Source organism: Diadema antillarum, unplaced genomic scaffold, assembly GCF_040938485.1.
Source record: "Diadema antillarum isolate AM-2024a unplaced genomic scaffold, OU_Dant_1.0 seq00000105_RagTag, whole genome shotgun sequence".
Classification (NCBI taxonomy): domain Eukaryota; kingdom Metazoa; phylum Echinodermata; class Echinoidea; order Diadematoida; family Diadematidae; genus Diadema; species Diadema antillarum.
Genome location: NW_027271191.1, coordinates 1,476,982 through 1,494,267, shown reverse-complemented (window position 1 = coordinate 1,494,267; position 17,286 = coordinate 1,476,982). Strand labels below are relative to the sequence as shown.

General features: G+C 38.9%; 1 protein-coding gene across 1 annotated transcript in view; it reads right to left on the bottom strand.

Annotated features, from left to right (window-relative positions):
- Positions 1–17,286, bottom strand: part of LOC139726953 (HEAT repeat-containing protein 3-like) — a 100,767-nt gene that overhangs the window by 21,375 nt on the left and 62,106 nt on the right. Inside the window, exon 13 of the mRNA XM_071637941.1 lies at positions 1,068–1,204. Coding sequence (XP_071494042.1) covers positions 1,068–1,204 — 137 coding nt within the window. The remainder of the gene's footprint in view (positions 1–1,067; positions 1,205–17,286) is intronic.

Genomic DNA, 17,286 nt, shown 5'->3' with positions numbered 1-17,286 from the left:
GAAGTGCATTATTGTTGAAAAGACTTGCATTATTTTGTATTTCGTAACGGAACTTTCCCCGGAGGTAACCAAACTTAGTCTGCACTAGCAGGGGACTAGCATCACAACATTTAAACGTTCAACTACCGAAACGCATGCTGCTTCACAAAATGTCAATGAAAAAATGGGAGCAAATTATTGTTACAGTTCGCTATGCCGAAGGTTTAAATCTCAGTCCAAGGTTAAATTAGTCCAACAATGGAAAGAGGCTTGTTTTTACGAAGGTTAGTAATCCGAAAGATGTCGTTTTCGGATGAACAAACTTTTCTTCTTCTTTTTATTATTTCAGACGGGCCCGCGCCGTACAGAGCAGTAATGTTGCGAATCGGAGCGCGTGAACAATTTATTTGTTTTTGTTTGTTTGTTTTTGTCAAAATGATGTCGCAGAAACTCTTTCAAGCATAATCAGGCTAAAATAAATCATTATCAGCCATTGAAAGTAAAAAATATATTTTTATATGAATTAATTGGAAAAACACAATTCACAGTGGATTTTACACAAAATCATGTTTTTGAGCAATTTTTGGGCCGACAAATTTTTTTCAAAGGGGTGTGGCTTCAATACAGTATGCCCGAAACTAGAAATTTGGTCTCAAAAGTTGGGCGATACTCGAAAGAAAAAGGTCATAAAATGTCGCGGCGAGAGCATTATGCATTGCGGAATAATCAAGCAAAACATCGAGGAGGGGGGCCAAAACTGCTAATCCAAATCTATCAATTTCTATGGTGCAAAGATGCTTTTGTGATGATGAAGTTAAAATACAAATGTATGATTATTTTTACTTGATTCCTATCCCATTGTTTGACGCATCTTCATTTCACAAATATTTTGCAATTCATATTTCCTTATTTCGATGTTACCTCATTTTATTTTTGTGTCTGTGTATCCATCTATATCATTTTACATAATGGATACATAATATGTACCTCTACTACATATTTATCAATAATCAAGTAAATTCCTTTCAATACCAAACATGTATGAGCTCAAACTTTATCCATGAAGTAGAACACATGGCTAGTGCTACCTGGCTCATGCATGGAGATGGACAAGAGCCTGTCCAGCAGAAGATTCATGGCTTCTGGTCCACCAAGAGACTCCAGCTCCATGGCACCCACCATGTTGTGCAGACACAGCAGGGCTCGGCTCTGAACTTGCAACAGCCTGTTGAAGATATCAACATAAAACATGTATCAATCATTCACATGACAAATCAGTTTCCACATTGTTTCTGATAGCCCACAATAAAATCTGCAACCATTCCTTTATCCAGTGCCCAACTACCTGTCATATGTTCTATCCTTCATGCTTTATGACCCTGCTACCTCTGAAAAGGACTAGTGATTTCTGATGTACATTTTAATTCGTAATTCTCCGTACAGCATAATATAAGATCCTGCTCACGCATGTGCCAACAATTTGCTCGCAATATGGCGTCGTTCTAAAATGTCTCTCGCCGACTAGTTTTCTAAATCGTGTTCAATCACCGTATTCCCTTGACATCAGCATTATTTTAAGCTCCTACGTGTTTGTTTGGATGCTAGTAGTTTATGTGTGAAGCTGATTTGATTATATTCGTACTGTATACAGGAAAATTTTTCGTCTGTTTGTTCGGACTTTTCAGCTCGTATGGAAGGGAATGCAGCAGCGGAAGTTTAAGGCCAGCACAGCCGAGCTCTACACCGGGAACTTTGGCCCAGACGCCGGCAAAGCCAGGCGCAGGCGCAGACAGCACGAAAAGCAAATCGACTGTGATGCATTCATTAGTGCCCACGGCAAAAGCTAGTGATAGTAAAGGGAAAGAGCAAACTGGCAAAGGAAAGAGCATTTCTGCTGCTACAGTGGTTTCTTTGGACACTTCTAGTATGGAGAAAAGACTTCAGAACCTGGAAGGTTTGCTAGCAAAAGTGATTGACCATCTCCCATCTACTCCCTCGCCTAGCAGCAGATCGGCTTCAAGCTCACGTCTCTGTGGGCCACAATGTCCACTGCTCTGCCTATCAAGGAGGTGCATATGACTATGAAAGAGAGCATGACAGTGATTATGATGATTAGTACGATGAAGAGGAAAGTAGTTCTACTATTTCTTTCCCCACAGGAGAACATGAGATGGATCCTGATGCAAGCGTGCCCTCTCTCGCCGCAAAATTTACATGCCCACCCCAGGTCGGTGAGGTTGTTGATGTCAATGTCGCACAATAAGTCACGTACATGCTTACTCATCAATTAGAAGAAAACTCTCCGGAAGAGACTGCCAAGAAATATCCTTCCCCTATCAACTGCAGCATGCTTGATGAGAGTTAATCCTCCTATTTGGGAAAACTTGAAATCGGGCACTAAAAGCAGACACTTGAAACTCCAGCAGGTTCAACACTCTCTCTCCAGAGGTCTTGTTTCCTTCATGTGCACGATTGACTCCACATATATCTCAGAACAGCAGCAGTTTTGAGCTGAGCTGCATCAGAAAACACCTCATCCACCCTGACATGAATTCGCGATTCACACATTTGTGCAAACCCTCAACACCAATCGAGAAATTTCTGTTCGGAGATGACTTGCCCAAACAATTAAAGACCTGCAAGAACAAAAAAAGGCCATCGCAGGTGTCAGGACAGCAATACAGAGATTTCTGAGGGCATCGCAGATTTCACCCATATTCTCGCAACAGATATCAAGATGCAGGCTGGACATCCCACAGGGATACGCCACAGTCATGGACCTCAAATCAGCCTTTTTTAGGGGCACGCTTTCAGGATCAGACGCACAGATGCCAAGCGGCACCCCCAGCCACAAAGAGCAGACCTCAGCCCCACTCCTCACAGCAGAGGCCAGGGTCAGGCCAGGCTCCAAGGAGAGTCTAACGGGAGCTTGCCTTGAAGAGGGAAGTTATCCAAATTCTCAGTCTATGCATAATTCTAAAGTTGGAGGTCGACTGAAGCAATTTTATGATGAGTGGTGCAAAATAACATCCGACCTGTTCATTTTGTCAGCTCTAAAGGGGTATGAACTTGAGTTTGACCCAGAACTGGGACCACCATCAAGATCCTATCCTATCTTTGAATATCAAAAAGACAACAAAGAAAGAAAAGCCATTCAGGAAGAAATACAAAAACTTGTGGCTAAGAATGTGATTGAACCATGTAGGGTACACATGAAAATGGAGAATTTGTGTCTAACATTTTCAAGAGGCCTAAGAAAAATGGCAAGCCTCAGAATATTCTAAATCTGTCTGATCTTAAAGTGAAAACAAAGTTCTGGTAAGGGCTTGAGAACCCGTCTGGCATCATTTCATATTTGCTTGCAATATATCGAAAGAGTCTACAAAGAAACTTACCTGGCTGGCGCGGTTTGCCGGAATGATGAGTTGTTTTGGAGTATTTTGAGAAAAATAATAAAAGTAGGTAGACTGACTTTTATTCCAGAAGGCTCCAGACTAACTCGGTCTCAGGGAAAACTCGACCCTATTTCAGACAATTTACACACAGTTCGTGATCGCCATGTTCATCAGTACTCTATAATACTACGGGTACCAAACGAGGCCTTACTGAGCAGACAGGAAAGTGTGTGCTAATCCTGTACAAAACAAATGGACAGCGCGCGGTCCTCAAGCTTACTAGCATACGCACATCACCTCAGTTGCTGAGACGCGCGGTCTTTGAAGTTTTTGTTGTTGTTTATCCAGCGTCTTTGATTGTTTTTAGAGGTGCTTGAGAGGCGCACACTAATTTTGCATGCGCGCCAAAGAGGTTTTTGATGCGCGCGTTGTAACAATTCGAACCATTACTGCAAGTAGCCAGAACGCTACAATGTAGTTTATACAGGCTGCTCCCATATGCATAGTACAACACTGTACAATCCAGAGGGACAACCAATACAACTCATCCCGCCGTCAAGCAAAGCGAGGCCGAGTTATCCCCGAGTCCGAGTCTAGCCTGACCCCGTTCGGGTAAGTTCTGAGACTGAACGTTTTGGTTAATATTTCCCATTTTCGTCGTTGCCCATCGAATATCTTATTATTACAGCGTTATTCCGCACATTTCCTAGGCATACGTTCACATTTTGGAGCAAAATTTGACAACTTTTGCAGGCGTACCAGAACTTTGTTTGGGCTTTAATAAGTACTGTAAAAGTGGTTTCTTTCGCGGTGGTTTTATTTTCGCGCTTTTCGTGAAAATGTTTTGAACTCGTCACTTGTTACAACGCTGTCATTACCGACCTCAAATTTAAACACACGTGAAAAAGTCGGGCACCGATGGAAACCGCGAAAGTTTCTGTACACGAAAGAAACCACTTTTACAGTACATGAGTTACCAACATTTCAAAATGGATGGTATTTACGTAGCCATGGATTTGATCTCGTCCAGTTGTTTCCTTGCTTCAGTCAACCTCCAGGATGCCTATTACTCTGTCCCAATCCACCCTTAGCCATAAGAAGTACCTGAAGTTTGTATGGCAAAAGCAGTTTTATCAGTTTAAGGTTCTCCCAAACGTCTGAGCACAGCCCCGAGATTATTCACTAAACTCTTCAAACCAGTTTTTGCTTCCCTGCAGCAGGAAGGGCATGTGGTTGTCAGGTACTTGGACAATACCATCATAGGAAAAGATGCAGAGCTTACTCATAAAGTACAATTTGTTCAAGCGACTACAAGCTTATTTTCTCGGCTTGGTTTCCTTGTTCACCCTGAGAAATCAGTACTTCAACAACCCAAGTGATTCAATTCTTAGGATTTACTTTGAACTCCCCTCTTCCCTCCCTGGGATTACTCAAACTTCAGTAAGTTCTTGTAGTTATCTCCTGACAGGTGCGCCGGAAGCAGTTTTGGATTGGGGGAGGGGGGGTGTAAATATTGGAGGGGGCTCATGATAGACCATACATATGTTACACAATATACACATACACACACATACATTACACACACATACACACACATATATATATATATAAATAAGAAGAAAGAGTCTCAAGTACGCCATGGATCCAACGAGAACTTTTTTATTACAAAATTTTCGCTCTGCCTCAGACCTTCGTCAGTGTAAAGACATATATATATATATATATATATATATATATGTACACTGGCGTACCGTGGGAACATTGGGGGGGCACCTTGTGGAAAAGTAATTTTGAGGGTGTGTATGCTTGTGCGTGTGTGCGTGCGCTGTCAGTCTGCTAACTTAATGGGACTACAATACATTACAGAATGTGATACATTCAACAATGCAGTCATTGAGCAACATTGTAAGTTTTCCTTACATGATTATGGAATGACGGTGTGTGAAACGACAAATTACTGTCAGCAACATCAGGAGAATTGCATAACAATAAAATGCAAGCGAGCGGAGCGAGCAAGCTTGAAAATTTTGACATTTTACAGTCAAAAACTGCCGTTTGTAGCTATGCTTTTCGCTTTGGAAATTAAGGGGGAGGGGCACTGGGCTCAACTGCTGGCAATTACCGGCGAGCAACGTAGGAGAATGGCGAGGAGAAAATGATTAAATGCTAGCGAGCTTGAAAATTTTGACATTTTACAGTATAAAAACTGCCGTTTTGCAGCTATACTTTTTTCACTTTGGAAATTAAGGGGGGGGGAGGATGCATAGGGCACAACTGCTGGCAATTACTGGCAGCAACATCAGGAGAATGACATGGCGATTGAATGTGAGCGAGCTTGAAAATTGTGACATTTTACAGTCCAAAAACTGTCGTTTGTAGCTATATTTTTTCGCTTTGGAAATTAAGAAGGGGGGGGGGGCGGTGTGGGCGGGGGTTAAAACTATTTTCTGGGAGCGCTACCTACATCAGGTGTCACGTTAGTAACAACTAGCGGTGGAAGAGGGACGTATGGAAGATTTTTTTTTTTTTTCTCAAGGGGGGGGGGGGGGGGCACACATATAAAAATTACAAAACAAAGGAGAATTCTTTAAAGTTGCTTCAAAAGGAGAGTTGGCATGGGCCAGTTATGCCTGCCTCTATAGTCTGGTAGGAATGGGGGTCCCCATGCACCCTCCGAACACATTTTTTTAACTTACTTTTTTGTAACCCTTAGGGTGTCTAGTTAATGAAATTTTTTGTTCCCAAGAAAAAATCGTTGTCCCATGGGGGTCATTGGCGGCCATCTTGGCAGCCATCTTGGATTTTCAGGGAAAATCATGAATTTCCATAACTTTTGAACTACACAGCATACAATTACAAATAAAGCATTTATTCAGGATAAATGTGACATGAGGAATCAATTGAAGTTGTTATTTACATGATTAAAGCAAGTTTGAAATAAGGAAAAGCCTAAAAATATGACAATTTCAGTGTCATTTACACCAAAAAAATACCCAAATAGTTTTACTTTTGAATTACATAACAAACATAACAAAGAAAACATTTCTGCAGAGTAAATACGGCATGAGGAATCGTTTGAGATAGTTATTTACTTGATTTAAAGCAAGTTTATACTAGAAAAGTCAAAAATAAGCGAGAAAAACTAGTGTCTTTTACTCTAGAAATTGACCAAATAGTCCATATACATAGTACATGACAATCTCATACCTCATAAGAGTGACTGACCTCTTTGTCTTAATAGTCTTGTAGTAAAGGGGGATCTTCATACACCCTCCTTTTTGGTATCCCTTAGGGTGTCTATTTAATGATTTTTTTTTTTGTTTCCAAGTAAAAATCGTTTCCCATGGGGTCATTGGCGGCCATCTTAGATTTGCGTGAAAAATCATTCATTTCTATAACTTTTCAACTTTCCAACATACAAGGACTGAGAAAACATTTCTTCAGGGCAAATGTGGCATAAGGAATCGATTGAGATGGTTATTTACATGATTAAAGCAAGTTTGATACAAGAAAAGTCCAAAAATATGAAAAATTCAGTGTCGTCTTTATCAAAAAGTACCAAAATAGTTCAACTTTTGAACCATACACAACATACAGGGACACATAAAACATTTGTTCAGAGGAAAGGTAGCACGAGGAATTAATTGAGGTGGTCATTTAAATGATGAAAGCAAGTTTGATACAAGAAATGTCCAAAAATATGAAAAATTTTCATGAAAACACAAAATGTTCAGTCGATTTCAAAAATGTAGCTGGCAAAATGTTTTTATTTAAACTTATCTAAGGCTGGGTTATAGAAGCAGTTCATTCAAATGTATTTGTTTAAAGCTTATCGTCCGAAAACAAAGAGCAAATTTTCACTTGACAGCCGGAAATCTACCCTGTGTAAAGGGACTGTTATACCAATGTTGATTGCTGCTACTTTTATTTAGGAATATTTGCATATGAATCGCTTTTCTGCTTACATTCTGTATTCAAAGTCAACAAAATACAGTTCAAATTGATTGGAATTAAGTTTTTTCTTTTCAAATTCTGTTAAAAGTTGTCTGATACAAGACACAATATTTAAGCTGTTATCAGAAGACAAAGTGATTACATCTGTGACGTGTGTATATGCTTTCCATGAAGCATGGAAGTAACGTATATTGAAAAAATAAAGTAACACAGTGTGACTTCACTTTGCCAAACTATTCTGAATTCTCATCCTGTGTAACTGTACAAACAAAAGAAGCGGTAAGTGTTACGACCAAAATCACTCTGAGAAAGAAAAAAGAAACAATAAACTAATGTTCAGGCGGTTTATTAACAGTGATATTGTGGGTACAGACTCGTAATCGTTTTTAACATCAGTACAATAATAATCAATATAAACAATTATGTATCAGTAATGGAATCACTTACATGTATTACAGCCAAATCTCAAATCACAAAATCCATGTAATCTCCTGGAAATGTCCAAATACGATGCTCAATGCACAGATGAATGATCCGCGATTCACCGATGAATGATCTGTGACTCACTGATGAATGATTCCTCCGACGTAAATCCAGAGGCGCTGGTTACAATTAATAGTCCACATTAAGTATATCCAGGGTATATGTCCACAGCGAAATATGTACAAAAATCCAACGTTATGACGACCGCGTCTAGTCGATGCGTTGAATGATGATTCACTTTAATAATATCCAGCTAGGAATCCAGCCCGTCACAGCTTTGCCGTAGCAATGTCCGTTGACATTAAAATATGGAGTCTATCTCAAATGAAGGCAAAATAATTATCTACAGGCAAAATGTCTCCCTAGCCTAATCTCCACAAACACAGTTTGTATAGCAGGTCAGCTGGTAACACAGGAATGACTATAACAAGTCGCTTCAGAGCCAGAAGTGACGTAACTCTCAGAGCAGAGGTGTTGGGTACTCTGCCTACCTCAGAATTTCCCCTTCTTACAATACTATCCATTCACCCCTTTCTTGAAGATTCTGTAATTTTCTCCAACCTGGGGCCACACACTTGTATATACTAGCAAGTCCAAGACGGTTCTAGAAATCCGAGCTGACTCACTGCCTAACTATGTGCATAACAGCCTACTAAAAATAACTACCAATCACATTGGGCTACAGGGACAGTGCATCACTCAGCCAAATATGTAAGCACTTCCTGGAACATTCTAGATTGGGTGAGATACCATTCTAGATTGAGTGAGCTATAATGTACATGTATTTCCTGTCACATGCATGTACTGTAGCTACATTGTATACCACCTAGAAAATTCTCCACTAATCTGGTCAGCCTGTATGTACTATATCTATACCAAATAGAATGTTCCTCTGGTCAACCTGTGTACATACACATGAAAACAACCTTGCATACAGTACATCATAATAATTATGTACATAACTACTAGTGTGTATACATTTGTGACATAAGCGATATGTCAGCTTTTCGTTTCACACTTCTGTAACAGGGGCGGATCCAGGAATTTTCTAAAGGGGGGGGGGGCGTGACTAATATTTCTGGTGCCACTTCCGGGTTTCATTTCATTTTTTTTCTTTTTATTTCTTTTGTTTTTAACGAAAAATAAAGGGGGGCGTGCGCCGCTTGCGCCCCCCTCTGGATCCGCCACTGTGTAATTTCTAGTCATTAACAAAACCATCATCGTAATCAATATCTAGCTCATCCTCTTCATCCTCCTTCATCTCCTAAGTAATTTTCTGAAGCAAGTCAATGAGGGAGGTGGGAAAGATAGGGCCACTTGACCACACTGGCTCCGTGATACCGAAAGCTGTCTTCTGCCATCCTTATCCAGAATCAAAGGGGTCATGCAATACAGAGCACCAGAAGATTGGCTGGTCAACTCTCTTTAAGATGTAAGGCGATGGATCACACATTAAATGTGTGAGATAAGGTTGTCTCTTCAAGGTTGGAGCATGGAGAAATCCACTTTGGAGTTGATCGTCATTTGTTCGCCTTCTCCCACCATCTGTTTCAGGATGATGCTGCTGTTAATAGACTTCTCCCAGGCCTCGTGGCCATACATTCGGCATGCGAACGCTCCAATCTCATCTGTCACCTCTGGCTCTACAGATCACCAATCACCAAGATTTATGAGGGGGGAAAAACATTGGCACATTATAAAGTCATATTCTAAGATCTTAGCAGTGTTTATCAAATGTTATATTGAACAATTTAATACATTTCAGTAAAATATTGCTGAAATTATAATATCAGACTACTCTCACCTGAATGCTGTGTGGTACATGGGGTGGCTTTGTAGATTCTTTAGGGGTCCGACTTTGTCCCTACCCTTGAAGGCACTTGTTACATCTTCCCCGGCAAACACTTGTAGTCCAAGTATTTTGGTACAGTAGTTAGCTCCCTTTGATTCTGTATGCCAGTTCACCGACATTTACAATCTGGCAATGTTCGAAAATCCGTTTATCAAGGAATATAGAGCGAGTGACGGAGTGAGCATGGTGCAAGAGGATCAAGAAAATGTCTGTGTCTGGCGTCCTCACCACAACTGCTTTGTACCCATGCTCAGTGGAATACTCAAGGTAGAGCACTACCCTGGTGTCCATCTCCTGGTTGGACAGCAGCTCATGGATAGAGCTGATTGTCTCCTGGGACGCATCATTGTGTGAATAGAAATAATGTAACAGGAATCACTTGAGCTTCAGAGAATGTGATTTCTGTTACATTCCTTTTGTTTACACAATATGTTCCAGGAGACGATAAGCGATATCCATGAGCGGCTGTCTAACCAGGAGGATCAGACGGACACCAGGGTTGTGCTCTACCTCAAGTGCGCCCCTAAGCTTTGGTACAAGGTAGCTTTTGTGAGGACTCCTGACACAGACATTTTCGATCCCCTTGCTCCATGCTTAATCCATCGCCCTCACTTCTACAATGTAGTATCTTCCTTAATAAACGGACTGTCAAGTATTGCCAGATAGTGAATGTCAGTGAAATTGAATGCAGAATCAAAATGAGCTGACTACTGTACCACAATACTTGGACTGTATGTGTTTACCGGGGAAGATGTAATAATCAAGTACCTTCAAGGGTTGAGCAAGGTACGTTGGACCCCTAAAGAATCTACAAAGCCACCCCATGTACCACATAGCATTCATGTGAGAGTAGTCTGATATCATAATTCCAGAAGTATTTTACTGAAATCTAGTAATTTGCTCAGTATTATCATAATAAACACTACTGAAATCTTAAAATATGACTTTATTATGTGCCAATGTTTGTTTGCTTTTTCCTCAGAAATCTTGGTGATGGGCAGTCTGTGGAGCCAGAGGTGACAGATGACATTAAAGCATTCACATGCCAATGTATAGCAAGGCCCGGGAGAAGTCTATTAATGGCGTCCGCAGCATCGTGCTGAAGCAGATGATGGGAGAGGGCGAGCAACTGATGACCAAATCCAAGGTGGTTTTCTCCATGCTCCCACCTGGCAGAGGCAACCTTATCCAACACTGTCAATGTGTGAACCACCACTTTGCCATCTTTAAGCGAGCTGATCAGCCAGTCCTATGGCGCGCTAACCCCTTTGATCCTGGACAAGGGTGGCAGAAGACAGCCTTCGGTATCATGGACCCGGTGTGGTTAACTGGCCCTATCCTTACTACTTCCCTCATTGATTACTTCAGAAAATTACTGCGTAGATGGAGGAGGATGAAGAGGAGCAGCCAGACATTAATTACAATGATCGTTTTGATGATGACTAGAAATTACAGAAGTGTGAAACCAAAAGCTATCATATCGCTTACCGCTTCTGTGTTTTGTATAATTGCACAGGATGAGAATTCAGAATACTTTTGACAAAGTGAGGTCATATTGTGTTACTTTTCTCGATATACTTTAAGTCCATACTTCATGGAAAACACATACTGCAGTACACAAGTAACAAAATGTGACTAACCACTTTGTCTGTTGATCAAAGGTTAAATATTTTGTCTTGTATCAGACAACTTTTAAAAGAATTTAAAAGAAAAGTTAATTTCAAACAATTTGAAATTTCTTTTTGTTGAAATAGAATACATATGTAAGCACATCAGCGATTCGTATGCAAATATTCCAAAATCAGTTGCCGCAATCCACATTGATATAGCAGTCTCTATTCACAGAGTGGATTTCTGGCTGTCAAGTGAAATTCATATGTTTATTTTCAGACAGAAAGGCTTTGAACAAATACGTTTGAATGAATCACTTTTAACTTAATCTTCAATAAGTTTTAATGATAAAATTTTGGCACCTAAATTGTTGAAATCGGCAGAGCATCTTGGCAGAGTGATTGTTTTCATGAAAATACCCCAACTCAAACTCTTCATATGCAAATTAAGTGAAATAGAATGCACACAAAAAGTATTCAATTTCATTTTAGGTTCTATTTTTGTCGATTATCAACGGTCACTTTCACATGTTGTGATCAAAATCTGTATGTTCACCTCTTTTGATCTGCTATTTTTAGGGTATTTGCATATGGATTGTCATAGTGCTTACATTCTTCATTTGATTTCAACAAGTGAGAAGTCAGAATGCTTGGAGTTGATTTTTTAAAGATAATGTTGAATGTTCTTTTTGATGCAAAACACCAGATCTGAGCTATGATCTAAAGACAAAGTGATAAGTCACTTTTGTGAAGTAGTTTGTGTCATGTATATAAACGGATTATATAGTGGGTACTCTACAGTGTAAACGACACTAAACTTTTCATATATTTGACTTTTCTTGTATCAAACTTGCTTTAATCATGTAAATAACCATCTCAATCAATTCCTTGTGACACATTTACCCTGAAGAAATGATATATTTGTCCCTGTATGTTGTGAAGTTCAAAAGTCATGAAAATTAATGATTTTCCTTGCAAATCCACGATGGCCGCCAATGGCTCCCATGGGAAACGATTTTTACTTGAAAAAAAAAAACAATCATTCAATAGACACCCTAAGGGATACAAAAAAGGAGGGTGCATGGGGATCCCCATTCCTTCAAGACAAAAGTGGTTAGTCACTCTTATGAGGTATGAGATTGTCATGTATATTATATGGACTATTTGGGCAATTTCCAGAGCAAACGACACTGCTTTTTTTTTTTTGCATTTTGGGGACTTTTCTTGTTGCAGACTTGTCTTAATCATCTAAATAACCATCTCAAGCGATTCCTCATGCCACACTTACCCTGAAGAAACGTTTTATTTGTCCTTGCATGTTCAAGTTCAAAAGTTATAGACATTAATGATTTTCTTCGCAAACCCAAGATGGCGGCCAATGACCCCCATGTGACACGATTTTTACTTGGAAACGAAACAAAAATCATCATAAAGACACCCTAACGGATACAAAAAGGAGGGTACATGGGACCCCCCCCCCCCCCCAAATTACTACCAGACTGTTAAGACAAAGTGGTTAGTCACTCATATGAGGTATGAGATTGTCATGCATGTATATGGACTATTTGGTCAATTTCTAGAGTAAACGACACTGGTTTTGCTCGCATTTTTGGACTTTTCTAGTATGAAACTTGCTTTAATCATGTAAATAACTATCTCAAACGATTCCTCATGCTATATTAACTCTGAAGAAGTGTTTTATTTGTCCCTGTATGTTGGAAATGTGAAAAGTTATCGAAATTGATGATTTTCCTCGCAATTCCAAGATGGCCGCCAATGACCCCCATGGAAAACGATTTTTACGTGAAAACAACAAAAAAATCATTTAATAGACACCCTAAGGGATACCAAAAAGGAGGGTGTATGAAGATCCCCCTTTACTACAAGACTATTAAGACAAAGTGGTCAGTCACTCTTATGAGGTATGAGATTGTCATGTATATGTATACACCAGTGTATATAGACTATTTGGTCAATTTCTAGAGTAAACGACACTAATTTTTCTTGCACTTTTGGACTTTTCTAGTATGAAACTTGCTTTAATCATGTAAATAACTATCTCAAACAATTCCTCGTGCTGTATTTACTCTGAAGAAATGTTTTATTTGTCTCTGGATGTTATGTAACTCAAAAGTAAAACTATTTAGGTATTTTTCGGTGTAAATGACACTGAAATTGTCATATTTTTTGGCTTTTCTTGTTTCAATTTTTCTTTAATCATGTAAATAATCGTTTCAATCGATTCCTCATGTCACAATTACCCTGAAGAAATGCTTTATTTGTAATTGTATGCTGTGTAGTTCAAAAGTTATGGAAATTCATGATTTTCCCTGAAAATCCAAGATGGCTGCCAAGATGGCCGCCAATGACCCCCCATGGGACACAATTTTTTCTTGGGAACAAAAAATTTCATTAACTAGACGCCCTAAGAGTTACAAAAAAGTAAGTTAAAAAAATGTGTTCGGAGGGTGCATGGGGACCCCCCATTCCTACCAGACTACTAAATCCACCAGTGCTTAAAGCTCACATTTTTATATTAACACGATTTTCCATAGCCAAAGGCCTCTAAAAACTGCAACGGTTACCGTTGAATGCGGTTGAGATAATCTGCTCACACGCTATGAAAAATGAAGTTCTAAACATATATGAGAGTTAGAATTACTAGTCTTAGCTAATAAATTTCCCTATTTTATTTATATATATATATTTATTTTATTTTATTTAGTTTTATCTATTTATTTATTCATTTGTTTACTTTCTTTATTTTTTACTTTTTTTTTGAGGGGGGGGGGGGCTTTTTGGGGGGCAAAAATGCGTTTTGCCCCCCCCCCCCCCCCCCCACACTTCCGGTGCCTATGTCTCCTGATTCTTGTGACTGTGGGCACATTGTTGTTTTGAATATTGTTGGTGCATGCGTGAGCAGGATCTCATATTATACCTCCCCTCAAATTACTCATTAAAATAAATCTCAAACTTCGAACGATAAGTTCTCGTTTAATCTTTCTATTTTAATGCACACTGTACCAACAAGCCCCAGATAGATTTGAAATATGCAACATCTCTTTCATCAGAGTACATGGCAAAGAAAATTTATCATCTTTTTATGAAGGGACAGAAGTACATACAGTAAACCTCCCCTAAGTCAACATCGCATAAGTTGACAACTCGGTTAAGTCGACACAATAAAAAAGTCCCGATTTTTGCCTTTGTTATTCCTTGAAAATTTTGTCTTTGTCGACATTTGTAAGTCAACAACTCGCGTAAGTTGACATGATTTTCAGTGCCAACTGAGCTGAAATACGTGTTAATTCCCTCGTCTACGTCAACATGATTTTCGCTCAAATTCTTATCGCCATTCTCTGAAAAATATTGTTTCCTGCTCCGACTCGCAGCATTGCTACTTGCTAATTCGCTAGTGTATCGGGCGCGATACCGTTTGTGCCATGCATCTGTTGTTTTGTACGGCTGACTATAAAGGGCATACACTCATTTACACACGAGTGCTACACGTAGTACCCGAAGAAGTTCACTTTCTTCCTTTTTCTCCCTCTCTCTATCTGAGTGTTTGTGTCTGTATCCTTGGTGCAGGTCAGCGTGATGCAATTTACAGTACAAAACATGGAGCTAAAGCTGCATGGTCCGATGAGGGTGCAACAGGAATTTGATCTTAAACATTTTTCTTCTCACTTTTTGTCTCGTTTAAAATTACATGCATTGTACCGTGGGATGTACACTTGTTTTCTGAGCCAAGTCAAAACGATATTTCGTGTGATGACAGCCAGTAATGTATACAATTTTGTCAAATATACTTACTGTATATCACAAATCTCCGCATGCTCATGATTTGTTCACGCATCTTGCAGGATATGTTTGTTATGGGTGATTTTGTTTATCCGAAAATGCAATAAGGTTCGACCGTTATTCTTAAAATACACAGATTCGTACATATAGGTCCTAGTAGATATTTGTTATCCTAACATAAAATGGGCCTTTTCATTACTCCGAATATTCATACGTTAATTTTCCGTAGCAGGATAAGAAACCTGTGCCCGTTTCTACAAACTTCGCGTTTATTGCAACTAAAAAAAAAAATCAAATGCAAATGCATCACATCACAAGCAACTTTGACTTTAAACATAAGTGCGCTGCTGAAAGACTTGCATTTGATAATCAGAAACTAGAAAATTGTATGAAACTGAAACTCAATTGCATGTAAACGCAACTCTAAAAAAAATGCAAGTCCATTAGGCCTAAATCACACATGCGCAACGCTGAAAGACTTGCGTTTGATAATCATACGAAAGTAGAAAATTGTACGAAACTAAACCTCAACTGCGTTTAATTGCGTTTGATAATCACACGAAACTATAAAATTATTGTACGAAACTAAAACTCAACTGCATTTAAACTCAACTCTAAAATTCAAACGCAAGTTCATCAAATCACACGCAACTTTGCATTTAAATGCAAGTGAGTTGCTGAAAAGATTTGCGTTTGATAATTTATATAGCAACTAGAAAATTTTACGAAACCAAAACTCAATTGCGTTTAAACGCAACTGTAAAAATCAAATGCAAGTCCATAAAATCAAACGCAAGTTCATCAAATCACACGCAACTTTGCATTTAAACGCAAGTGTGTTGCTAAAAAGATTTGCGTTTGATAATCAGAAACTAGAAAATTTAACGAAATTGAAACTCAACTGCGTTTTAACGCAACTCTAAAAATCAAATGCAATTCCATAAAATCACACCAAACACTGAAAGACTTGCGTTCTTATTCATACGAAACTAGAAAATTGTACGAAACTAGAACTCAAAAGCGTTTAAACGCAACTCTAAAAATCAAACGTAAGTTCATCAAATCACTGCAACTTTGCATTTAAATGCAAGTGCGTTGCTAAAAAGATTTGCGTTTGATAATCAGAAACTAGACAATTTTACGAAACTGAAACTCAATTGAGTTTAAATGCAACTCTAAAAATCAAATGCAATTCCATAAAATCACACCAAACACTGAAAGACTTGCGTTTTTAATCATACGAAACTAGAACTCAAAAGCGTTTAAACGCAACTCTAAAAATCAAACGCAAGTTCATCAAATCACATGCAACTTTGCATTTAAACGCACGTGCAGTACTGAAAAGATTTGCGTTTGATGATCATATGAAATCAGAAAATTGTACGAAACTGAAACTCAATTGCGCTTAAACGCAACTCTAAAAATCAAAATGCAAGTTCCTTACAACACAGCCAATGCTGTATTTAAACGCAAGAGCGTTGCAGGAAAGACTAGCATTTTTTGGGTATGAAACTATAAAGAAACTGCATCTAAACGTTATACGCACCTACGCAAGTGCGTTGACAAGTCTTGCTTTTTTTTTTCGTAAGCAAAATTAAGATATCAAACATTACTATAGCCGAGACCGAACATAGTAGTAGGGGAAAGACATCACAACATTTACACGTTTCAAACTACCGAAACGCATGGAAACGCATGCAGCTTCACGAAATATCAATGAAAAATGGTAACAAATAATTGTTACAGTTTGCTATACCGAAGGTTTGAATCACAGTCCAAAGGTTACTAGTAATCCGAAAATGAAATGTTGTTTTCGGATTAACAAACTTTCCTTTCTTTCAGACGGGTCCGCGCCATACAGAGCGGTACTGTTGTGAATTGGAGCCCGAGAACAGTTCTTTTTCAGAGTTTATACGGAAGGAAAATCATACATATTTCAACTCAGTCGGCACTGAAAAATCATGTCAACAGAATCATACGAAATCACACGCATATCTTTTCAGCAACGCACTTGAATTTAAACAGCAAAGTTGCATGCAATTAGGGGAATCTGCGTTTGATTTTTCAAATGAAGTTTAAAACGTGAAGTTTCTAGAGATTGGGCAATTGTGAGGTGTTGTGACCTCACTATTCGGGCGATATTTATGCATTAACTAAAATAGGATCATTGGTAAGATACAGTGGGCATGTTTCGATGGCAAAAAGAGTGAGA